The sequence below is a fragment of the Mustela erminea genome, chromosome 2 (genome assembly GCF_009829155.1).
Source record: "Mustela erminea isolate mMusErm1 chromosome 2, mMusErm1.Pri, whole genome shotgun sequence".
Lineage (NCBI taxonomy): Eukaryota > Metazoa > Chordata > Mammalia > Carnivora > Mustelidae > Mustela > Mustela erminea.
In genome coordinates this window covers 109,641,463-109,667,161 of record NC_045615.1, presented here as the reverse complement: position 1 = coordinate 109,667,161, position 25,699 = coordinate 109,641,463, and the positions used below count along the sequence as shown (strand labels likewise).

Below are 25,699 nucleotides of genomic sequence, written 5' to 3'. Positions count from 1 at the left end.
TTGAGATTTAGAGGATATTTCCCGCATTCATTCATTCATTCATTCACTCAGTCACTCATCCATTCATTCAGAATTAATTTGTTTTTATACTCACCTACTAAGTGTCAACTTCTGATGATGAAAAGGTGGCCAACTCCCCTCGCCACAGGGATCCCATTCTTGTTAGAGAAGCAGCTCATTATAATGCAGGATGTTGGAGATGTGTTCATAAGCATGGGAATAAAAGTTAAGAGAGGGAGTAACTACTTAGTTTGGGGGCTAAGTGCAAAGAAGTCAAAGCTAAGGAGTCCCTGCAAGCTCTGGGACTTTGGGCCAGTTACCTACCCTCTTTGGTCTCCCTTTCCTCATCTGTATGTCTGTGTAGTTAATGTGCTGGAAGATGAAGTGAGAAAGCCCATGGGAGCCATTAAGCCCACTGCCCAGTGCATTAAGAACACCAAGTGAGCGCTAGTCATTATTAGAGGTAGTGAGTGATTCATTAGCAAGCTGCTAAAAAAGTTTTATAATCACAGTTTTCTTCCCTCTTGCAACTTTTTCAAGGAAATCTTCATATGTCTGAAGAGTTGAAACACGGCTTCCTCAGGTCTTAGTTTAGACTCTGTTGCTCTGAACTAACTGCAGTAGGTGGTAGACAAGACCCTCTGTTCCCTGAGTTTCCTAACACTTGATTCCAGAGTAGAATAAAGCATTGTGCATAATGTCTTCACCTTCAGGAGATCCCCACACATCTGTTCTTTCTCCATCCTTACTGATCTCCTTACAAACATCAGACTTCTCTTCATGAACCACTTCTTTCCTCTTAATCATTCCCTTCTCCTACCATGCACATCCTATGCCTTCCTAGTTCCATGTTGGGTGGCACAGCACTGAGTTGTACCAATTAAAAAGCCTGCTGCCCTCCCAGCACGTGTGTACTTGAATACCCACCTCTGTGCTAGCTCCAGGGCAAGGCAAAAATAAATTAGACCTTGGTAAGTGCTGTGAAGTGTAAACCTGGCGATTCACAGACCTGTACCCCTGGGGCTAAAAATATATGATATGTTAAAAAAAATTAAAACATTTAAAAAAATAATAAAATAAATTAGAACTTGTCCTCAAGTTGCTTACAGTCAGTATCTCTCCATTCTCAGGAGACCCCAAATGTTGCCACTCTCCTGACCCAACTCTCCAATGTCTTCTTTTCTCCCTCAGGCCAAAGGCCACTGTCTTCCTGATGATCTTCATGATCCAGTACTTCACAGCCTCTCCAAACTCATCTTCTCCCCTGTCTCATTCTCTCCATGGCCACCATACTCCTAGATGTTTCTCAAAGTTCCCAGGCCTTTGCCCTAGCTATTCCCCCTGCTCAGAATGCTGTTCCTTCTGCCTGAAATGTTTTTACCCAAATATCTCACTTCTTGGCTTCCTCTGAGATTATGATTGCCAGATTAAATACAGGACTCCCAGTTGAACTTAAATGTCAGACAAATAATGAATAAATTACTATTATTATTAATTATTATAATAAATTATTTTTATTGTCTGACATTCAGATGTAACTAGGCATCTTATATTATTATTTGCCAAATATAAGCTCATCATGTGACCATTACTCAGATGTCACCTTCTGGGTGATTATCTTCCTTTTCTATTGCTGCTGAGACAAATTACCACAGATTCATTATCTGACAGTAGACTAGTAGAAGTCTTGGCATGGATCTCACAACATTAAACTCAAGGTGCTAGCAAGGCTGTGTTTCTTTCTGGAGGCTCTGGGGCAGAATCTGTTTCCTTACCATGTCCACCCACATTATTGGCTCATGACCCCCTTCCATCCCCAAAGTGAGCAAGGTCATATCGGGCTTTCTGCAACTGCCATCTTTCTAACTCCCGGATAACCTCTTCACTCTTAGACGTTCTTGTGATTATATTGGATCCACCTCAGTAATCCAGACTAATCTTTCCTTCTCTAAGTGAGCTCATCAGCAACTTTAACTCCCTTTGCCATGTAGCCTGACACATTCCCAGACTCAAAGGATTAAGGCACAGGCCCCTCTGTGGAGCCACTCTTCCAAGGAGTGATTTTAACCAGAGTATCCAGATTCTCAACCCTCCCAACTTCAACACATCCTACCTCCTTTCCCTGCTTGCTTATCACTAACATAGATCTCATGCTTATTTATCTGTCTCCTTCACTGGAATGTAGTTGCATAAGAGCAGTGATTTTCTTTATTCCAGTGATTTTCTTTATTCCATCCCCAGCACCTAGAACACACATGGGGGCATAGAATAAAAGGTCAATTAGCATGTGTTGAATGAATAACTAAATGAATGAATGAATCCCAATCTCTGCCAACTCCATTTTCATACTGTGTTGCCATTGTCAACACGAATCCTGCTTTTCACCAATCTCACTTCTGTCCCTGGGAGGAGAAATGGCTGCTGATACAAGGCTCCACGGGCGCACAATGATCGCGGCCGGCGGGAGCAATTGAGCAGCTGAGCGCTACATTACTGAGAAATTGCTCCTTCCTTTGTGTCAGAGTGGAGCTGGAGGGCTGTTGCCTGGCAGAAGCTCCCAAGAAAGCAGGCAGGCAGGCAAGCATTCCAAACACCATGCACTGGGTGCTCGGGGCCAAGAGAAAGAAGTCCATATCCCCACACTGACCATAGCCCAGAAATCCTCCCAAATAGCGCCCGTGGGAATGCTGGCCCAACCCCAGAGCACAATGCTGTCTTTAACAGTCTTGTGGGTATTTACACTAGGGCAGGAGGCAGGCATAACCATGTAGTTAATGTTCAGGAGGGATTATAACTCGCATGAACAAGATAACCATGTTCCTTGGAAACTGTCACTGACAGCTCCCAAGGACCATATCCAAATTCCCTTATTCGCAGTATTAAGATTATCAGGCCCCACTTATAAATGTTAGTGTTTAAATGTTACCTCACTGCAAGTACACAGTCTCTTAGTTCCTTGGGAGAAATAACCAACATGCCAGAAACGCTACCTATTTCCGGTGAGGAACAACATGGGCTAGAACAAACGCCCCCAGTGCTGTGATGAACAGCACTTAGCTTGGGGGCGGTCTCTGGAGACTCAAAGCTGCCAATATTTGCCTTTGGGGATATTTGGTGCTTTTATTTAGCCAAATGCATCAAAATACTGATGATGCTTTTCTCATGCTTAGGAAATGTGGAGGGAAGAAGTAACAATGTGATTTTACCATATTGCAGATCAATGTCCATGCTGACGGTGCTGACGGGGGCTACATCATTCACAGAATGCTTTTGCCTACATCAGTCTTGCCTCTGAGCTCTGCTTTGGGCCAGAAACTGAGGCCCTGACTGATGTGACCACTGCCTGCCTCGCCACTATAGCTGGCTCGCTGAGTCCATAATGGGCAGTCTCCAACAGCGTGTTCTCTCTTGCATTCATGTCTGTATTCCCTCTGCCACAGATGTCCACCCAGCCTTTGTCCTAGATGCCTCTTCTTTCACCTGGCTGACTTCTAAGTCATCTTTTTAGTCTTAGCTTTTAAATATCAGTTCTTCCTGGTAACCTTTCCTGACAGCCCTTGTCCTTCTCCTTTATAGTTGCCAGCCCATTTGGGAATTTTGTTTTTCTCCTGCCTCCCTTCTGGAAAGAGGTTTCAAGGAAGGGAGTCTGTGCTTGCTATGCTCACCACTGCATCCCTGGTACCCAAGTAACTGCAGTCACAACATGAATGAAGCAATAACTAACTTACTTTCTGATGTCTAATTACCCATTTGTTTTTGTTGTCCATTCTGTCATAGTCATGTAGCCAAGCATTCATTCATTCCACAAACATTAGATCCATTGCTGGGTGCTGGGTAATATAACAAATAATAATAATAAAACAATAGGACAAAATCCGGCCTTCTAGTTCTTCACAGTCTAGTGGAAGACTGGCAGTGTTATGTGTCAACTTAACTAGGCTTTGTCTCCGTTTGCTCAGGCTGCCTGAACAAAATACCAAACACTGGGTGGCTTAAACAACAGAAAGCTGTTTTCTCATAAATCTGGAGGCTACCAAGTCCAAGATCATGGTCTGGTAGACCTCCAGTGAGAGCTCTCTTCCTGGCTTGCCTTCTTGCTATGCACTCACTTAGCCTTTCCTGAGTGGACACACATGGAGAAAGAGCTCTCTGGTGTCTCTTCCTCCTCTTACAAGGCCACCAGGCCATCAGATTATAGTTTCAGTTAACCTTAATTGCCTCCTAAAGGCCCTCTCTCCAAATATAGTCATATTGGGGGTTAGTTAGGTTTTAACATGTGAATTTGAGGAACCACAATTCAGTTCATAGCAACTAGAACGCCAGCTATTTAATCAAATGCCAATCTAGGTTTTGCTATGGAGGTATTATGTAGGTTTGTTTGTCATCTATAACCCGTTGTACTTGAAGTAAAACAGATTTCTATTCCGTGAGCTTCATTCAAGTAGTTAGAGATTTTAAGAGCAAAACTGAGGTTCTCTGGAGAAGACGGAAATCTGCCTCAAGACTGAAGCATTAACTCCTACCTGAGTTTCCAGACCATGGAAACTGGGTTTCAGACTTGCTGTCCCCTACAATCATGTGAGCCAATCCTTTAAAATACTTCCTGTTGGTTCTATTTCTCTGGAGAACCCTAATACGATAAAGAGACAGTGTCTTCCAGAGACTATTTAGTAACCCTGAGCAACTGGTCCTTACTCTCACTGTCTGACCCATCTGAAAGCACACCATTTGGTCAATAACAATTTTAAAAATAGGGAAATACAAATCAAAACAACAATGAGGTACCACCTCACACCAATCAGAATGGCTAAAATTAACAAATCGGGAAACAATAGATGTTGTCAAGGATGCAGAGAAACGGGAACCCTCTTACACTGTTGGTGGGAATGCAAGCTGGTGCAGGCACTCTGGAAAATAGTATGGAAGTTCCTCAAAAAATTACAAATAGAGCTACCCTATGACCCAGCAATTTCATTACTAGATATTTCACCAAAGATACAAATGTAGTGATCTGAAGGGGCACCTGCACCCCAGTGTTTAGAGCAGCAATGTCCACAATAGCCAAACTGTGGAAAGAGCCCAGATGTCCATTGACAGATGAATAGATAAAGAAGATGTGGTCTTTATATACAATGGGATACTAGTCAACCATCAAAAAAAAATATATATATATATATATATTGCGATTTGCAATGATGTGGATGGAACTAGAGGATCTTATGCTAGATGAAATAAATCAATCAGAGAAAGGCAATTATCATATGATTTCAATCATATGTGGAATTTAGGAAACAAAACAGAGGAACATGGGGGAAAGGAGGCAAAAATAAAACAAGATGAAATCAGAGAGGGAGATAATCCATAACACACTCTTAAACATAAGAAGCAAACTGAGGGTTGCTGGCAGGGAGGGGGCAGAGGGAATGGAGTAAGTAGGTTATGGGCGTTCAGGAGAGCACATGCTGTAAGGAGCACTGGGTGTTATATACAACAGAACACTACCTCAAAACTAATAATATACTATATGTTGATTAATTGAATTTAAATTTTAAAAAAGAATTTTTTAAATTTACCTGAAATTTACTCATAGCCCTCCAGGTGAAAACACTCCTTAGATGTTTGCTAACCATTGTGGAGTATTTGCAGGCAGATGTTTTCTCTTTCCTTTGGAAACATTCTAGTTATGGTGTCATAGACCTTAGAGATGCTGGTAGAACACAGGGATCGGGTATCTGAAACAACGACAAATTATTTATAGGAAAAACATATTGACTAAACATTTTAGATGTCTGTTGTATTATCAAAATCTAATTTTTAGGTTGTGTATGTATATACACACACATATATAGGGCAGGGAAGATCTATACATTTTCAAAAGTAGATCTTGACAAGTTTCAAAATGTCTTCCATGAAGCCCCTGCCCTCCACCATACCAACTTGGTTATACCCTCACCATAAGAGACGTGCATAAGCTAGGACCTAGGTATACACTTTAAGTGGATTTTCTTGTTTCTCCTAACAACCCGATTAGTTAACTCCTATGGTTGTCCTGACTTTCCTGATGGGGAAGCTGATACACCAAGAGATTGAGTAATTCACCCAAGGTCACTCAGTTATTAAGTAGCTGGGATTTGAACCCAAGCCAAATTTGCATGCTAATCCCACTACCCATGATGCCTCCTTGTACCCAAAGTCCTTCATCTTCTGTATATTGCCTAATTTCTTATAAACCGTAATGTCTATGGAAGTCTATTCAGAGGAACAAAACCCCCACCAGGTAATATAGTAGAGGAAAGTTAATATGGCAGATTATGTACAAAGATGTTGAGCCTAGGAAGCAACTAGAGGAAGAAGAGGCAACACTAAGATTAGCAACCGCCATTCCAGGGTATAAAGGCAGGAGGCATTACTGTCAGGTCACCTGGTAGAAACGGGGACCATAGTAGACCTATGGTGACAGCTGTTGGAGAGGCCATCTGACCCAGAGGGGACAAGAAATAACCTCCCTTATTTTTTTACCCATGTACTAGACTGAAGAGTACCCCTCAAATATTCATGTTCATCTGGAACATCATGGTGTGAATTTATTTGGAAATCTAGTGACCAGGGTCCTTAGAAGAAGAGAAGACACAGAGACATAGGAGAGAAGGCCATGTGAAGATAGAGATTGGAGTGACTTAGTTACAAGCCAAGGAACACCAAGGATTTTCAGAGCCAACACAAGCTGTGAGAGGCAAGGAAGGATTCTAGCCTTTGGAGGGAGTGTGGCCCTGACAACACCTTGATTCCAGACTGTTAGCCTCCAGAACTGAGTTTGTGGTACTCTGTAATGGCAGTCCTGGGAAACGAACTCAACCCACCTCCCTCCAATCTCCCCTGGTGCCTCCAACTGGCCAAACCTCATCCAAAGCAGGTTGGCAAAATTGTTGGCAAATAGTGTGCAGGGGTCTGTCCTCTGTGATACAGAGCTGGGAGTAACGATTGGGTCTAAGAGCGAATAGACAAATAACCAGGGCACTATGGAAAGGGATGCCCATACCAAAGGATGTGGTGGAAAAATGAGGTCCATAGGGTCAGAAGGAAAGAGAATGTACTTCCAAGGCTTTGAACTGACTGTTCATTGGCCTGATAGCTACAGCAGAAATATTGAGCCTGGCTAGTCTGATGGAGCCTCCATGGCTCAGGGCAACAGCTCCAGCCCTTCTCTCATAGGGGTAGTCAGAAAAGCAACCAGTGGTCACAAAGAGTCCTTTCTGGGAGCCTCAAAACTGAGATCAAGGCATAGGTATTGAAATGTGCATGCATGGCCGGCTCAGTCCAGCAAAAGGATGGTTCTTGAAGTGGCAGCTGCCGCATGGCAAAACCAGCTCCTCAGCACCACCACCTTCCTCTCCCAAAGCAGAAGAGGGCTGTCTGTCTCTGGGGGTGGATGAGATAACTTTCCCCAGTAATCAATTTGCAAAACAATTGAGAAAAGGCAGAGGCTCCCCGGGTTGAATCTTCAGATAAAAAAGAGGGTGTTTTGAATTTGACAACCAATCTACCTTTAATCCTATCAGGAAATAAACCGAAATCATAATCTGATGTTTTAGAATTGCATCGCTTCTAAGGGAAAGCATTTCCTTCTCTCTTGTTTTTCATCCTCTGAGGCAGAGTGGGTTTTACTCCTGTGATACCTCTTATTCATTCTTATCTCCTTCTAGGTGTGATTATCTGCTTATTTTGCTTTGCTTTGTTTTGTTTTTCTTTTAGATTCTGTGTATCTCTCTATTGTTTTAATGTAAGATCTCTTTCTGTGAGGTGTTTCTTAATTAGGAGATACTCCTCCACCTTAGATAAGAGCTTGTTTCTTAATCACCCCCAACACTCTGATATCTTTTTAATTCAGAATCAGCCAGAGGAATAGGTTACTGGAGGGGGGCAGGGAAAGAAAGAACTCTAGTTTGTGGATTTGAACATTTTGTATTTATCACTGAATTCTAAAAACTGATTTTTATTAGAGACATTAGCCACTAAAATGCAGTGTAACTGTTGGCCTAATTACCATCCCTTGGTGTATTATATCTAGCGATCCCCTAAGTCTCAAGGAGGCCAAATGATTTACTCCCCAGTAGCTAACCAATCACATCACACAATGATCTCTTGGCTCAGTAGAGAGCCACTGATGCAACTAGTATTTATCCTAATACTAATTTCCACCCTTTGAGCACTGACCTTGCTCCACGCATTGCATTAAGTATTCCATATGTTGCTTCAAACTATCAGAGATTAGTATCTTTATCCCCATTTTACAGATGAGGAGATTCAGAGAGGCTGCAATTTCTGGCCAAGAACACACCATTTGTAAATGGCAGACTTGGGATTTGAATCGTATGAATCTGGTTCCGAAGCCCACACCACTCATGTATGACCTATATCTCTATGTAGAGGTCAATACTGTGTACAGGGAACAATACAAAGACAATGAGAGCCTTTAAACTTGGTATCTTAGCAGTAATTTAAGCCCCTCTGACTTAGAGAGGTAGACAACAAAGCAGTTAGTTGTTGAGAACACAGGGTTGGAACCAGGCAGACTTCACTATGCAGTTCTTCTTTGCCCTTTAAATGGTTATAAAACCCTGGCTACATGATAAGAATTACATTCTTTACTCTCAGCTCTAGGTGATTTAATGGCTGTGAGCTTGAGTTTCCTCACCTGTAAAAGTGAGCCAGGACCTGGTGAGAGTTAATGATATAGTATATGTCAGGTACCTACTCTAGGGACAGGCATAGGTTAAGTATTCCATGGCGATTATGAAGTTACGACCCAGCAAATATTTGAGTATGCCTAATACGGTGTTAAATAGAAAGAAGAGAAAAATGAAATATGGTTTGCTATAGATAAGATGAAACAAATCCACAAGAAAGGAATATTCCCAATGCAAATATAAACACTGGGCTGTACCTAGATTAGTGATAAGTGCAGTAGAAGCAGGGGTCCCTTGTGGGTGGGCATGGTCAGAGACAGACTGGGCTTTGAACTGGACCTTGGAAGCCATCAGTGGTCTTATTGGTGGGATTCAACTGTGGTTTATAGGCCAGTGCGAGACTGTAAACTCTTAGTGGTCCATGACAAAATGAGGAAGCTTGCTCTGGAATGTAAATCAACTACACTGTTGAACACATTGTTTACTTCATCCAACTTTTTTTTTTTTTTTCTGACATAAGACTTTCTCAGTGAAGGAAGCAGTGAACTGAATTACACTCTGCCTCAAGCGGCTTCTCCTGTCACAGAAACACAACAGATAGTTTGCAGACCACCTACACTGAACAGCACCGGTTTAGTACGGAGGTCAGCAACCTTTCTGTGAAAGGCCAGATAGTAAATATTTTCGGGTCTGTGGGCTCTAGGAACTCTGTCACAACTATTCAACTCTGGTATCATATCACAAAAGCAGCTACCAACATTATGTGAGCATGGCCATATTCAGCCCATAGGCCACAGCTTGCCAGCCTCTAGTTAGAAGGACTGGGAAAGAGGGGAGGTCTTCTGGGAAAGAAGAACAACGTGAACAGAAGTGTAAGCTCGTACTGAAATACTAACCTCGGGCAAGCCTATATGCAAAGAGTAGGTGACTCAAGCCCAGAAGATGCCATCCATCATCCAGAAAAGACTGAATCAAAGTGTTGTCAGTAGACAGGACTTAGGTTTGGGAGTTAGCCAAATGTCAACCTCAGGGCATCAGCTTTTTCATAGGCCAGAGCCAACTCTGACAAGCATCCCCTATTTCTGGAAGTGGGTTTGGGCAAGAAGTTGAGCAAGAAGAGTAAGTGTGAATATATAGCTAAGGAGAATCAAATTTCTCCAGGAGAACTGTCAGATGAAAACAAAGCAAAACACAATACTGTACATTTGCTGGGCCCTTTGTTTCTACAAAAGGTCCCAGGATGAGCTGAGATCTTCCTGTCCGGCCTAGACAAATAGTAACTGGGCACATGCATGTGCATTTGTGCAAAGCCTTCTCTACAGGAGAGTCAGTTGGTTATTTATCACATGGACAAATACATCACCTCTAAGCCTCCAAGACAAGGCTTTATTTGTCTACTATTAGCAAATGACTCCTGGCTATAAGTCTGGCCAGTCTGTTTATTATCCACCACTCATCCATCCATCCACCCACCCATCCGTTTATCCATCCATCTTTCATCCAACTATCCTTGTACTCACTCAGCAAGTTGCTGTTGTAGTTCCAGGTTTTGATTCCATACCAAAGGGTCAGTGCGGGGGCCCAAATCCCAGAAAATGAACACATGGCAGCATCAGCTTCGCTTAAAATCCTTACTAAATCTGCAGAAAGATGTGCTTGCAGTTTTGCTGGGATGGGCAAGAGCTTTCTTTGAGATCCTAGATGGGCCCGACAGGGACCACACATTCAGGAGCTTCATACTCAAAATGAGATCTTGGGCTTTGCTGACACCTGCCCCTTCCACAGTGCTCTAGAATTACTCCTGGTACTCCTCAACACCACTGCAGGAGGAAGCCGAACTAAGTGGCAGCCCTGAGTGCAGACTGCTGCAGATGCTGTAGAAATGCTGTGGCAGTCCTTGTCAGGCAAAGGGACAGGTCCACTGAGAACTTTGTAGCAGGCTCAACTCTGCAGACACAATTGTTCCTTTAAATCAAAAGACTCTGTGTTATTATGCTTAGTTCCACTGATATGCATTTGACTGATGTGGTCATGTCGCCCTGTGTGTGTGTGTGTGTGTGTGTGTGTGTGTGTGTGTGTGTGTGTAGCGTGGAGGAAAAGGCATGTAGCCTGGTTTATACTTATTACAAACAGGGAACACTTTGCTTAGAGTCAATGGACTGGGATATAAGAGGATTCATAAACTTCCAGATATTTTGTACAAACTTTAAAAAAGAGGCTGCAGAGCCTTCCCCAGATTCTCAGGGGGGACCAAGACCCCAGGGACAGCAGGAATCCTGGCTCCAGAAGGAACTGGCGAGTGACTGCGGGAACCCACTCCCCCAACCGTCTTCCTGATCTCATTTCAGAACGCCCCAGGCCTTCACTGTTGCCAAAAATGCACTGGCTCTCTGCCTGAGAAGGCAGGCTCTTGTCTGAGTTAGTTCTGCCACCTACAGCATGCAGCCCAGCACTCCACAGCAGGCTCGTTTGAACACATGAATCCAGGAGAAGGCTGCCTTTCCAGCCTGGGAACCCTCCTCTGGAAGAAAAATGGCTTTGGGGATTCCTAATTAGTATTCAGAGATAGGAACTCCTTTGGGGTGGGTTACAGCGATGGGAAGATATTTTTACATTAAAGGGGAAGGGATAAATCCTGAGGATTTGCACCTGAAAAAATTCTGCCCAAAACCCAGAGAGGAAAACACCCTCTGCAAGAAAGAAGTAGATAACGAGCTCACAGGTTCTCACGATAAATGCAGCCGTCCCGTCTGCTCATATGTTCCGTGCCCACTGCCCTTCTGGGTCCACAGGGGTCACTTTGGCCATCTAACTTGTCATATCATGGAAATCCTTGCTTCATAAACCTGTGATTCCCAAAGAAGCTTGATATGTACACCAGAGTGGTTTTCTTAATATGCTTAAATCATTCCGAGGGGAACTGTATACTCACTAAGGACAGAGGTGATGTTATCCTCTTCCGTATGTCCCCAGTGTCAAAGCAGAGTGCCTGACACTTAGGAAGAAGCCCCATAAATGCTTGTTAATCTAAAGGAACAGAAATGTCATTTGTTTCACAATCTGTCATGTTCCTGCTAATACAGAATCATCATAGCTACTATTTATTGAACTCTGATGTGTCGGATCTATCATCTCAAACTCTCACAACAGTACACAAGATGGGTATTGTTTTACAGGTGAGACTGAGACCCAGCACTCTTAAGGGGCTTGGCCAAGGTTGCACACCTAGTGACAGAATTAAAATCCACACCTAGACCTCTTGGCATCCAAGTCCGTGCTTGTTCTGCTCCATCCATGCATTTTACATCCACAGTAAGCCCATTTCTCAAAAATGGAGAATGGGCCAAAGGAAATGGTTGAAAACCTTAGTTATTTTAATTAAAAAAAAAAAAAAGAACATTTTCCATTCCTTAAAATTTCCCTGAAACCTTTTCTTACTAACCTAGCTTAGTAATAGTTCCAAACATCTTCTGACCCTGTCTGAATCTAGCAGTGGTTCTCCTTGGATGGATAGTCCACTCTTATCTCTGTTTGTAGGGATGACGGTAAAATCCTTTACTGTGTTTGGAATGGTGAGCATTAATGGCTGGGGCAGACTTGAGGCTCTCTCTAGCTTGCACAGTGAGGAATTCTTAATGGAGGAATATACACATTGAATCTTCACAGAGTGGAAATGTGGAGTTAATTGCACAGGACTTCCCTCGCTTTCATGGGGTCCTCCTTACCAGCATTTTAAGTTTCAGAAAGGACTCCAAAGTAAGCAGGAGGATAGACAAGACTGAAGATGCCCCAGAACTAATCCAGACCTCATGCCTGACAGCCCGACTAACTAGGGTTGAGCGGCTTTGTCTCTCTGGCTCACGCTGTACTTGTGTCATTCAGGTTTCGAATTCTTGCTCTCTTCTTCCTGAGAAACTGCAGTGGGAAAGAGATTACAGCTGTCTTGTCAATGGAGTTAGTGGTTTGGGCCAAGTTTAGATAGGTAAAAAGAGCAGAGACATTTTTCTAGATGAAGGTAATCTTGATTGTCATGCTGAGGTTTGAGAAGGAAGGATGAACATCAACAAGTGGGGTTAAGTGACAAAAAAGTGGAATTCCAACTGGAAACAATGGGGAATTTGCATGTCTTTCTGTTTATATGTAAAGCCCAGAATATGTAGGGTAGCAGACCTCAAACTGTAGTAGTATGTATCAGAATTAGACTGGAGCATGCTTCTCCAAAAGGCAGATTCAGGACCCTAGTTCCAGACCCAGTGAAACAGAAGGGGAGGTTTGAGAAGGAAGGATGAACATCAACAAGTGGGGTTAAGTGACAAAAAAGTGGAATTCCAACTGGAAACAATGGGGAATTTGCATGTCTTTCTGTTTATATGTAAAGCCCAGAATATGTAGGGTAGCAGACCTCAAACTGTAGTAGTATGTATCAGAATTAGACTGGAGCATGCTTCTCCAAAAGGCAGATTCAGGACCCTAGTTCCAGACCCAGTGAAACAGAAGGGGAGGAGTCTGGAAGTCTGCATTTTTAAAAATCAACTCATTTGGTTCTGTTGAAAGAAAGATCTTCCAGTCTTTACAAGGACACCTTAAATGCATCCATTCAATTGAGACAAACCTAGGACAACAGAGAAAAAAAATGCACAGTCTGGGCATTCAAAGATTTCAAGGTCAAGTAGAAAGGAGACTTAGAAGCAGAAGGTTCCAAAGCATGGATGAGTAAGTTCACAGAGCAGAAAAGGCTGGGTGCTATGGGAGAACCATAAAGAGTCACCGAGTTCAGCCTGCACAGGGAGAGGTACACAACCTGGAGACGAAGGTATAACAGAAGAAGTAACCTTGTCTTCAAGGATGAGTGGGCATTAGCCAAGAAGAGGGGAGGGAAGAATTCCAAGTAGAGGGAACCCAGTGGACCAGTGGATAAAAAGCAGCATGTCCGCTGAGTAATGACAGAAGGAAAAGGAGTGGTGTTAAAAAGGGGGGGGGGGCGATGAAGGCACATCTGCCTTTTATAATGAAATGCTATTTTTCCACATGGAAGAGTGCTTTGCCAATATGTGTACGGCTGTGTTGTGGTCTTTGTCTTCTTAGATACAACATTCTCAATACAGCAGTATCCTGATGACCTTCCAACTGAGAAGGAATTCAGAAAAGTTCAAGGCAATCCTAAATGGATTTACCTTCTTGTTACACTCATTAATCTTTGTCATCAGATGTCTTGGACCAAAGTAAATCTGAAAAATCTAACCAAAGGAGGGAAGGAAGCAACCGTGTACAGAGCCACAGAGAAAGCTCCTACTCTGAACTAATGTTGGCATATGTTACTGACATTATCATTATGTGTAAAATATAAATGAGTGCATGAATAAAAATGAAATAGTGTTCATCGCCCTCCTTGATAAGAATTAGGATCAAAAAAGTACTTGTAGTTGCCACTTTGTTCTCCACAGTTTAAAAGATGGCTTTCACTGCCACATAATCTACATAAACTAGCATTGTAACTCACAGTGTGTGGTTATACAAACAGGAACAACAGCAGAAACCAGAGTAGAAATCAGAGCATGCTGTGCGCCATGGAAGAGAGCTTTTTTCTTTAACCAGAGAGAATCATTTGAATTCAGAATAGAGCTACATGTATCCACCCAACAGTTTGTACAGAATGTGTGTGTGTGTGTGTGTGTGTGTGTGTGTGTAAATCACATTTGGCTATAACATGGTATTATAAATAACAGTAAATTAGGTGGGCATTATCAAGTGTTGGTAATATTTCTTTTCCTCCAAACTTGCACAGAGAAAATAAAAACCAGGGGAAAAAAGAAAAGTACCTTTGAGCTTTCTAATTGTTTCCAGCTGTTAACATTATTTATTGCAAATAATATTATCAAATAGTGAAAGACTGATGTCTTTGAACTTTTTGCAGTTGTGTGTAATTCTGGAGCCAATGCAGGAACTGATGTCGAGACATAAAACTTACAACCTCAGTCCACGAGACTGCCTAAAGACCTGCTTGTTTCAGAAGTGGCAGCGGATGGTGGCGCCCCCAGGTATGACCTCATTCTTCACTTTTGCTCTAAAGGCATTTTCCAAGGCCTTTTTGGGGGATGAAGTGATGTGAAAAGGAAGGAAGGAATCATAAATTTGCCAGGATGAGTAGTTTCTTATGGATGTTTGGGCCTGGGGGCGTGGAATTTGTGAAGTATGAGCACCCTTAGGAATTATCTACAATCTCACTTAGTAACCGAAACCCCGAAAAATCCATTGATTTATTTAATGTTCAAGATCATTGGCAAAGACAAAATCAGAAGCAAGGTTTCCTGTCTCCCAGACCGGTGGCTATTCCACTGGACAAGACTGATGTCTTCTCATGGTCCGTTGTTATTTTGGTTTTTTTTGTTTTTGTTTTTGTTTAAATAGGAATCATAGACATGATGGGAAGGAAGGGATAGAGGGAGGGAGGATGGATGGGGAGGAAAAGGAAAGAATGAAAGAATGAAAAAAATAAATAAATTTGCTCCCTTTTTAAAGATAGATCTAATATCAAAGGGTGCTCTGATCATGAAGAGAATACATAAAAGATTCCATTTTCCTCACTTCCTTAGAATGCAGTTTAGATACTGCAGTCTCCTGCTGAGGCTCTGAGATTACTGCTTCCAGTCATCATTAATTGTCGTTCTATCTAATACATTTTCACTCCCAGGCGTGTGTCGAGCCTCATTGATCATAAAAGCAAAACGTATCCGTTCACTAAAAATTATTTTTATAAAGAGTAATTATTAACATGAAGCACATAGCTTTCTGAATCACAAAATAGAATGGTCACCTTCCACTGGTCGTGGGCCAGGCATTTTATATGAAACGAATAGAGTAGATTTAACAAAGTACATATTTAGAAATCTGAGAAAAAACGAGCATCATTCTACATAGAATAGTTGCATCCCTGTCTTAGGGGAATTTTAGAAATTTGGAACATTATTTTTCAAATCTATTTGAATGTGCTTAGATTATTTTCTCTTTCAATATCAATAAGGCTTCATGGGAAAAAATATCTCACTGAATGAATGCTTTGAGAACCCATATTTTCCAACATATGCATATATAATTTATATATCATTTATTAACTCAATCATTCATTCAATAATCATTGATTAAGCCCCTAAGAGGTGCCAGGCATTGTTCCAGTCACAGGGGTACAGCACTGAATGAAACAGAAATCCCAGCCCTCCCAGACCTTATGTTCTCTTTCTGAATCCTGACAATAACCTTATGAGGTATTCAATATTACTTCCATTTCAAATATACCGGGCCTGGGATTTAAGCAGTAATTTGCCAAAGATGATCTCATAGCTGATCAGTGAAGGAGGTCTGTGTCACAAGAGGTGTTTATATCTCCAGAGTTCATGACTCTATGACTTCAGCTACTTGCTGCCAATGGAAGTAATCCAGAGTACACAATTTAGGTATATTTCCCCAAAATTTCACAAAAGAAGTACAGATTTCAAAAAAAAAAAAAAAAGTAGCCGACTTTAATTCTTGAGGTAAAGGAAGAAGATGTTTATCAGGGGAACTGAGTATTTGATTGACTTTGAACGTGTCGCTCAACTCTGGCACCATGAGCTAGAACAATTCTATTCCTATTTCCCCAACCTTCAGGACAAGCACCCATAACTCTCTGTGGACAGACATGTTAGGCCCTTTGATGAAAATCTTTAAACATAAGAGACAAAATATTCATGAAGGAAAAAAATATGGTATGTAAATGAGAACATAATCCCTTTCTTCCTCAAAAGTCAGGGATAATTTGGTGGACTAGGTGGTCTTTGACATGATCCTTAAAGGAGATCCTGCCCACTGCCCATCAGAAGCAGCATAGGTGTTTTAAGAAAATGCCACAAGGTCCTCTCATTTGGTTCTGGTATGGCCTTGCCTCACCTTCTTGCCATCAGAGTTGGGTCAAGTCTAGGGTTAGCAAAAAGGATGCTCTTACATTCCATTTCCAACTGAGTAACTTCCTGGAAAAAGTTTCTGAACATTTCTCATTTACAAAGCACATATTAGAATAGAATCTAATTAATAGAATTACTATGAATATAAGACAGGCCATAGAAACCATGAAGAACATGAAAACATTTGGTAAAACTCACTACATAATGTATAAATAAATAATATTCATCTGACCCACCCATCACCACAGGTCCCTATGCTTCCAAGAAGAGGACATAGACCTGTCCTCTATTTCTAAATCTTTCTTGAAAAGATTTAGCTCCCCATCATGAACATGCTGGCTGTGGCACACTAAGACATTTTCCCCCCAGGAACATTGAAATTAGTAGCATTCTTTAAACATCGGAGTCCAAACCATGCAACTTGAGAACCATACTGAGCTTGGGACCCTACATTATACATTCACGGCTGACAGAACTCATGCTTCTTCTTTGTACTTGAGTATCTCCAGGTGTGATGGCACTGGGCACTTACCCGGAGACAAAGCTACTACCCAGGTTTACCACCTTATTTTGGTTTCATCTTTTCTCTCACACCTCAGAGGCCCCCTCCCACCCCCCGAGGGGGACCAGGGCCCTCCTTTTGCTCTAAAGAAATGACAGTCCAGAGAAAAATGTGTTCCCCAATTTTGAAATGGTAACAAGACTTTTAACTCAACTATAAAAGTGGTATTTGCGGCTGGCCCTTAAAATATAAAATAGATTCCAGACACCCATATAACGTTCGCAAAACATGATAAAACACAAATCATTCCATCTAGATACCAAAGAAGAGAGTTGCACGCATGTTGTGCTAAAAATAAAGCAACGGCTTCCTTCCTTTACTCTGTGTAAAGTTAAAAGAAATGGAAACAATTTAGAGTCTACTCTTTTCAATTCACAAGCACAGCCTCCTTGGAGGGACAGTATTCTGACCGTCGCCCTGGAACTGATCCTCCGTCCATTTTCCATTGTGCAGCAGAACCCACAAGGCAGCCGACAACCAAACGGAGAAAAAGGAAAAACTCCACCAGCAGCACTTCCAACAGCAGTGCCGGCAACAACGCCAACAGTACAGGCAGCAAGAAGAAGACACCAGCCGCCAACCTGAGTCTGTCCAGTCAGGTACCTGTAAGTCTCGCTTTCCTTTTAGGCCTGAAATCCTGCCTTTGCCTGTCTTCCACCTGCAGGGGACCACGTGAAAGCCTCCTTGAGCTGCCAACAGCGTTCTGGGCAGGTTGGGGGCGGGGGAGGGCAAAGCCGGGGCAGGGGAGGGCAAGGAGGGGAGGGAGGAGCTCTGCCATGGAAACCTTCCTTTGCAACCTGGGAATTAGAAAGGAATATTAAGAGTCTGTGCTGCGCAGGGACCTGAATTAAAAAGCCGTCAGAGTCACAGACAGGAGATATGTCACTTAAGGTTTAATTAAAATATCACTTAGCAGCAATGCCTGGTGGCATAGAAGGGGCTCTCGGCGCCATCACCGGAGACCCCGTGCTCCACTGGAAACTAGCTCCCGGCGTTCAGGCTCCATATTGTAATTGGATTGGGCCTTCCCGACATGGGTGTCCCTTCGTATTTTAAGACTCAGGTAATTAACTCCCGGCCACTCAAAATGCAGCTCAGTGGATTCCACTTTACCCATTTCATGAGCTCAGGGGGAGGGTCGGCCCCTGGTTTGGTCTCAGCTCTCTTGACCTCTTGACCCTGTCTTTCATTTCTGGGTCTTGACAAAGGAAATGGGCCACTGAGAAGGAGGCTTCTTTGAACTCCAAGGCTGACAGCTGACGGGTGTCCCCAAAGAGTGTATACCGTGTGGGCCCTTTCTTCATCTTTCTTCATCTCCTGTTACTTTTATTTTCAAGTCCTGTCCTGTCTGCCCAATTCCTTCCTGACTCCAAATCCCTCAGCCCAGTGTCAGATCATTTATCGCTTTTAAATTTTCACGCTCCTCTAAGCATTTCTTGTCCCTTGTCCCCTCCACGATTACTTGTGGGTGCTCCTTCTCTGATTCCCTAGCCACACCACCCTGTCACCAGGCGTCTGACTGTCCTTTGAGCCCCGACACTTTCGTGGTGCTCCATGGAGATCCTCTAGATACCATGTCTTGGGAAATGTGCTCTATTTCTTGTTACTTCCCTCAACCCATGCAATTTGACCTCTTGCCTCTTCTCACCTCCCCCACCCCCTGACCTTGATCTCTCATCCTCACATCTCTCCCCATGTGAGAGTGGACTCTTCTTTCATGGGGATTCTCCACTTACTTGTCTTTCAAGTCTGTCCCTGACCCACTTTCACCCACTTTCCATCAGTCCGTTTTCTTTGGCTAAAACCAATGCCATCAGTACCTGAGAATCCCCGGGGCCGCAGGGACTCTTCTCCTGTCTTCCATAGACAGAGGGTATGGATTTTGTCCTCACTGCACTAGAAAGAAAGGGTCATGGAGAGAGTGTCCAGCCTGTGGGGAAGGTGCCATTTTAATTTTAACACTGCTAGGAGTTATAGTCTTTAAATAATGCCAGACTCAACCTCTGTTTTCTGAAGTGGGCTAAAGAGTCAGGAAAAAAAAAAAAAATCAAAGAAGTAAAACAGAGTCTTTTTATTAAGGTACCAATAAGTTAGGCCCACTCTTGGATAAATTGGAAAATGTATAGAGAAAATGGCCTGGTATAAATAAATCAACCCAGAAGTGCTCAAAAGTAGCCCATTATTCATCTACTCCTAGAGTTTTAAAAACTAACATTTGTTAGTTTCCCCTAGCAAATGAGAGTGCATTCCAGAGGATTCTGGAATGGTGACATTGCTACTTAAAGGCACAATGGCTGCAAGAATTCAGCTCAGTTCAACAAATGTTTCCTGAGCTCTTACTATGTGCCCTCACTATACCAAGAGTAAACAAACAACAACAAAAACCCAGGCCCTGTCTTAGAAGAGCTCAGCGTCTACTCGAGGGATGGCCAAGAAATTTCCCTTCTCCTGCCCACTCAGTCTCCAGGTGTCAGCTAACAGGGTCCAGCACTGAGTAGCGATCTAAGGCCCAGACTGGGTTTGGCAGGCTGTCCGTTAGTGATGTCCGTCTCAGGTGTAGAAGAGTGGCATGAGTGTCATGCATTTTGATATACCTGGCCTCGTTGGAAACATTTCAATTTTATTTTAAAGGGCACATAATTTGTTCTACTCCCTGATGCTCCTTTCCGCCAATCCACCAACTGCATTTTAGTGGAGGATACCTGTGTCGAGAGGGTTCTTAGTGAATTGAGACCCTCTGGACTCGGTGAGAACAAGGCACCATTAGAAAGTGAGAGCAGAATTTCAGCACCATCCCCACACCCATGCAATGAAAAGAGGTTTTAACCGAGTAAAACTTACAGAGGGCCCAGAGGGGCAGGGAAAGACAACAGGAAAAATGTACACATTTCTGTGTGCACTCCAGTTGAATGGACATTAAATGATAAGCATCGTCTGGCTTGTAGTGACCACATCTCTTAACCCTGTGTACTGAACTACCAACACGATTTTACTGTTAAAATGGAACGCAGTCTGCAGCCCTGGCTGTCTCGTTCACAGGCATGACCAGATTTTGTGTGCCACTGTGACCACAACTGTGGTCTGCCTCGCTGCCGCGGCAGCAAAGTGTGTGTCTGGTGAGGACTAGGGTTTAATCCTTGGATTCTGCTTCTCACTCCATGAGCAGGGGCTAGGAGCGATCCCGAACTGCAGCCTCAACCCTGGGAGGGATGGAGACCTGTGTCATTCAACAGCAGTGACCCCTTCTGGCCAATTTAAGGAGAAGCATTGAGGGGCCCTGAAAGGAGTCACTTCCAGTCCTCCTCAGAGGTTGGTGGTCCTTGCACGGGGGATTAGTGAGAAGATGTGACATGGGCAAGAGCTGGTGGCACCTCCAGGCCTCCAGCGAGGAGCAGAGGTCTGCCTCATGGGGAGCCGAGGGCATCCGGGTTACTCTCAGACACACCAGCCCTGCCTCCTGTGGGACACACGAGATAGCAGACAATGGAAATGCACCTCTCACTACCCATGTTGAATGTTGGGGGGATTTTTAAAGATGTGGGGGTGGGGAAGATGGAGCCAACGTCCACTAGTGAGAGGCAGCCCAGAACGTGCACTATGTCTCCATTCATTTTGTGTGAGGCTAACAAATCGAGATCACCTGAGCAGAGAACCACTCCCCTCGTCTGCAGGTTCCGTAGAGCCAGGCAGATCCCTGTGCGTACTTGGATAAGGGGCCTCAAGAATCTATGTGCCTAAGAAGCTCTTAGCACACATCTCTTTCATAGCTTGTCGTCTATCAATCATTCACACGTGTACACATAGGATCATGTATCTGGCTGAGGATTTTCTTTTATAATCAGGAAGGCAAATGTAGCATCTCTCTGAAATTCAGGATGCTGACAAGGATTTATGCCTGGGCATCTCTTCCAGCTGTTCCAACCAACATGAGCTGATATCAGACCCATTTGGAATGATTCAAATCACTATTTTCATAGTATTTTTCATGAATGACCATTATTTTTCTGATGCAATGAAGGCACCTGGAGCGTTGAGGACCTTTGCCTAATGTCACGCTTAAGCTGCCTTCTGATTTTTCTCCTCTGTTTCCAAATTATGCTTACCTCCCCACACTGTCCCAGCCTCTCTTGATGACCTTGGACTCACAATACTAATGCAGATGCACATGGTTGGTCCCCATGCCCTTCTCCTGTCCTGTGACACCTCCCGCATGTGTTTTCCAACCCTTCCAAAGTGTGCTTGTTGCACGTAAGTCATGAAATGAGATTAATCCACATCATCCTCTCCTCAGTCTTGCCCTGTTCTTTCCCCCACCTTTATTCCTGATCATAAGCACTGTCTCCTGATTGCCTGTAACCAAGCAGCACTTTTTTGTCCAAAACACCCCTAGTGGGTGGTGCGGCTAACCCGATAACGTGCCCTCCTCTCTGGAGAGCCCATTCCATCTGCAGTCCTGTCCGTATTCTTGCCAGTCAGAGTCTCTGTCTATGTTGTTCTCATCTCGAGTCCATGTCGGTGTCACGTCTGGCTCTTCGCTGCATAATCAGTATGTTCTTTGAAGCACACTGCTGATTTCCCCACCAGCACCTGTATTGCTGAGTTTACCCAATTCGTATTTGAGGCATTTACTTCACCTGGGACATAGCTCTTTAAAATCATGTTTGTCAAATTACAGGAGTGACTAGTCAGAAAACACAGTTTGGAAATCCATTGATGATCTCCCCCATAATTCTCGGGGAGTCAATCGATCACTCAAATAAGGTTTTCTATTCTGAAATCAATCAGGCAGCCATTAAGGCTTCCTTTCAGTTGGCACCTTCTAGAATTCTGGAGGGCCCACTGGACCTTCTCCTGACCATAGGCAGTATTCTACCACACTGTCCCAGAAAAGCTTCTCTTGCCCCTAGTGAAGACGTTTTAGCCCAGTTGCCAAGGCATTTCATCCAATTAGCCTCCCTGTCAGGAAACACACCCTTCCATGTCCAAAAGCATCTGGTTCAGCCTTGCTTTTTCTGGCCGAGGCAGATGACTGCACTGGGCACTCCCCGGGAGTCACCGCACTTTTGAGTAGACTAGTGCCCACAGCCTGCCCAGCAGTATCACATGACAGGTGTCCTGTCCCATGCCCAGGTCACCCATCAACCCCATATAGCTCCCCTTTGAACGAAGAGGCCGGAGCTGTGCCCTGTGTGTGCATCCTTGTCCCCAGCCCTGTGCCTCTCCAGCAGTGGCCACCATGATGCTCCAGGCTACAGTGGGTGGCTTCCTTGTTTGCATGGAAGGACAATTTGTACTTAAAGGAGTGATTAGATGGATTCTTCTTGCACGCTTCCATTTCTGATGACTACCAGCTTCATCAATGTAATTATAATTAGTGCTCTTCATCTTCCTTTTATGGCACCAGCTGGACAGACTGGTTCTCTTTACTGCCCAGATTGGTGGCAGGGTTGTCTGTGTGGGGATAGGTGACAGGCACCATGAAATAACAGATGGTAAATTCAGGGCTTGTTGGCAATCAGCAGGTTTTTGCTAATGACTTAATTAGCTATGCAAATTGTCAAATCAGTGTGAACATTGTTTTTATCGAAAACTTTACCTAAATTAATTACCATAATTAAGTAGCAGAATGTCAAGGATATTGGCTGCATAAAAGGGCCTGGCTGAATAGAAAAAAAGAGAGATTCTGTCTTCAATTAAAATGTATACCGTCCTTGGGACAGAGAGAATGCCATTTGGAATGAGTTGCGTGAATACCATAGAACCATATCCTCCCCACGTTGGCTGCTAGTTTCCAAAGGCATTCAGAGGCCCTAAATAAAAAGTGGCGGATTTTTGGAGGTATTGGAAAGCACCCAGCAGAAGGTTCCACAGCCCTCTCTCAAGTCCCCAATGTCAGCAAGTTAAAAGCGTGGATTTTTTTAATTTTGAAAAATCCATTTTTTTATTTCTGCAGATTGCTAGCATTGCTCGTTCTCCGGTGTCAGGCTGCGCACTAAGGACATAAACTCGCGTGGTTGTTCCACGTCAGGAGGCAATGTTTATTTCCTGTAGAAATCAAATATGCGTCTCGCCCCCGACTTTGAGACTTGACCCCGGGGCTCAGTACACGAGTGTCTGTCCTAGATCCCCCAGCTCCTCCCGCTAGTATTTTAAGCTGAGCTTCTCTGTCCCAAGGTTTCCCTGTAATAATGTCAGCTGCTGTTCACAGGATGTGATGGTGGTAGGAGAGCCAACTCTGATGGGAGGTGAGTTTGGGGACGAGGACGAAAGGCTAATCACTAGATTAGAAAACACGCAATATGACGCGGCCAACGGCGTGGACGACGAGGAAGACTTCAACAGCCCCCCCGCCCTGGGGAACAGCAGCCCGTGGAGCAGTAAACCCCCCGCCGCTCAAGAGACCAAATCAGAAAACGCCCCGCCCCAGGCTCCCCAGTGAGACTGACCCGCACCTGCACCCACTGTCAGTAGGCCGTGGGGTACACCCACGCTTGCAGATCCTTGCTTACAGGAGAGGAAGGAGGAGAAATTTAAAAAAAAATTAAAAATGAAAAAAAAAAAAACTTTTCCACGCAAATGCTATTTCTAAACCACAATGATCTGGGTTTGAGTTTCTTTCTTTTTTTCTTTTTTGAATTTAGAGGATTATTCCAATAAACTTCCATGACCCTTCCCTGGAGGCCTTCGCAGATAACGCAGATACTGGCACTGATAGTAATGAAAACCAGAGTGAATGCTCCCGCTTCTCCTGGCTCAGTGTTAAACCACATGTTTGTTAATTATGCCCCCTCCCCCAAGCCGGTCCCAACCCAACGAAGGCCATATTGTCAATACGCCCTCAGTGCTCAGGGTCTCATTATATGCCGACCCTAACTACAGATGACTTTTTAATATTGTAAAATATTTTCTGCTTTTTGACTTGCATCTGAGAGTTTCTTGTTTCAGTAAAAAAAGAAAAGAAAAAAAATCAGCTTTTGGACAGTAATTTAAGTGTATCCTTATTATTTGTATTATTTTCTTCACCTTTTCTTTCATTGGGTAACAGCTAAGAGGGCCTAGCAGCGTAATTTATGGCTGAGCTAATGTCAATCGGTTCTCCAACCCGAGTTCGTTTAATCGAGTCCAAGTACTGAAACAAGAAATGTCTTTTTGTCATCGAAGACACAGAGATGGATTTTTATGTAAAGAAACACACGAACCTGGCCCATTGAGAACTGATGCATTTGTAAAATTGCTGTTGATCCAAATCTTTTCAAGCCATGTAATCCATTAATTTTGTGGGCAGTTTAATGAATCTGAAACTTTTGTGTTTTTTATTGTATCTGAGTTGACTGTTGATTCTTTTCATAGTATATTTCTTGTATAATATTTTGTAAAGCCCTCCCTTGGTTCTTTTACGGGGATTTTTCTTTTGGGGCAATTCCAGTGTATTTATGTGAAACTTTATAAGAGAACTAATTTTTCCATTTGCATATTAATATGTTCTTCCACACATGTAAAGACACAGTGGCTCCGTGTGTTATAAAACAGCTGTATTTTATGTATGCTTTACTGATAAGTGTGCCAATAATAAACTGTGTTAACAACCAATGCAGGTGGGTCTGGCTGTTTGTGAGCACAGTGGCAAAATCTGCCCACAATTATGAGAACTCTGGAGCTTGAAGTTGGCACCCAGCCTGTATGTGGAGTGGACTTGTGAAAGCCGTGCTACCCTTTGTTAAGTCTGATTCCTTTCCCTGCTCACTGCAGTTCACTTGGGCAGATGTGGGAGTGTCTGAACAAGGAAGATCTAGCTTGTGTTTCTGGAGCTTGGCAATTTTAAGAGCAGTAGTTTCCAGGCACTGAGAGTTTATGCTGCACCAACCCTACTTAAGGTTCATAGAGATTATTTCAGCTCATCTTTACAGCTTCTTCAGAAAGCTGGCATTAATATCTTCATTTTTAAAAATCAATGCTTAGGGGTGCCTGGGTGGCTCAGTGGGTTAAAGCATCTGCCTTCGGCTCAGGTCATGATCTCAGGGTCCTGGGATTGAGCCCCACATTGGGCTCTCTTCTCAGCGGGGAGCCTGCTTCCTCCACTCTCTCTGTCTGCCTCTGCCTACTCTCTGTCAAATAAATAAAATCTTTAATAAATAAATAAATAAATGAATGAATAAATATCAATGCCTGCTTGCCCAAAAGTTGCTGTATGAGACTCAAAAATTCACTTGAGGACTTGTTTTGTTTAAAGAAAGTTTCTCGTGTGTTTCCGCTTTGTTTTCCACCAGTGAGGAAGATGAGAGACAAAATCTGTTAGTGTGTGTTGGACGTGTTTTAAGTGCCAGGTAATTTTAATTTATCATCTTGGCAAATTCTGGAAAGGGGGATTTGAAAATGAGAAGCTGAGGGAGGTTATGTGTCTTTGGTTGGGATTCCCAGAAGCAGAGCCTGAGATCCGGATTTGGGGGCACAAGATTACTGAAGGAGTGTTCTTCAGGTAAAAGAAAGGGAATCTTTAAGATAGTTGGGGGTGG

At 43.4% G+C, this 25,699-nt stretch overlaps 1 protein-coding gene across 10 annotated transcripts in view; it reads left to right on the top strand.

Moving 5' to 3' along the window:
- The window catches only part of LDB2 (LIM domain binding 2), a 375,718-nt gene extending 350,942 nt beyond the window's left edge, over positions 1–24,776 (top strand). The window contains exons 6-9 of one of the 10 annotated variants that reach the window (XM_032333929.1): positions 14,602–14,725; positions 17,643–17,791; positions 20,353–20,495; positions 23,395–23,477. In XM_032333929.1, the coding sequence (XP_032189820.1) occupies positions 14,602–14,725; positions 17,643–17,791; positions 20,353–20,457 (378 nt within the window). In that variant the 3' untranslated portion in view covers positions 20,458–20,495; positions 23,395–23,477. The other 9 variants (XM_032333930.1, XM_032333926.1, XM_032333928.1 and 6 more) reach the window with 9 other exon arrangements.
- The last annotated feature ends 923 nt before the right edge of the window (positions 24,777–25,699 follow it).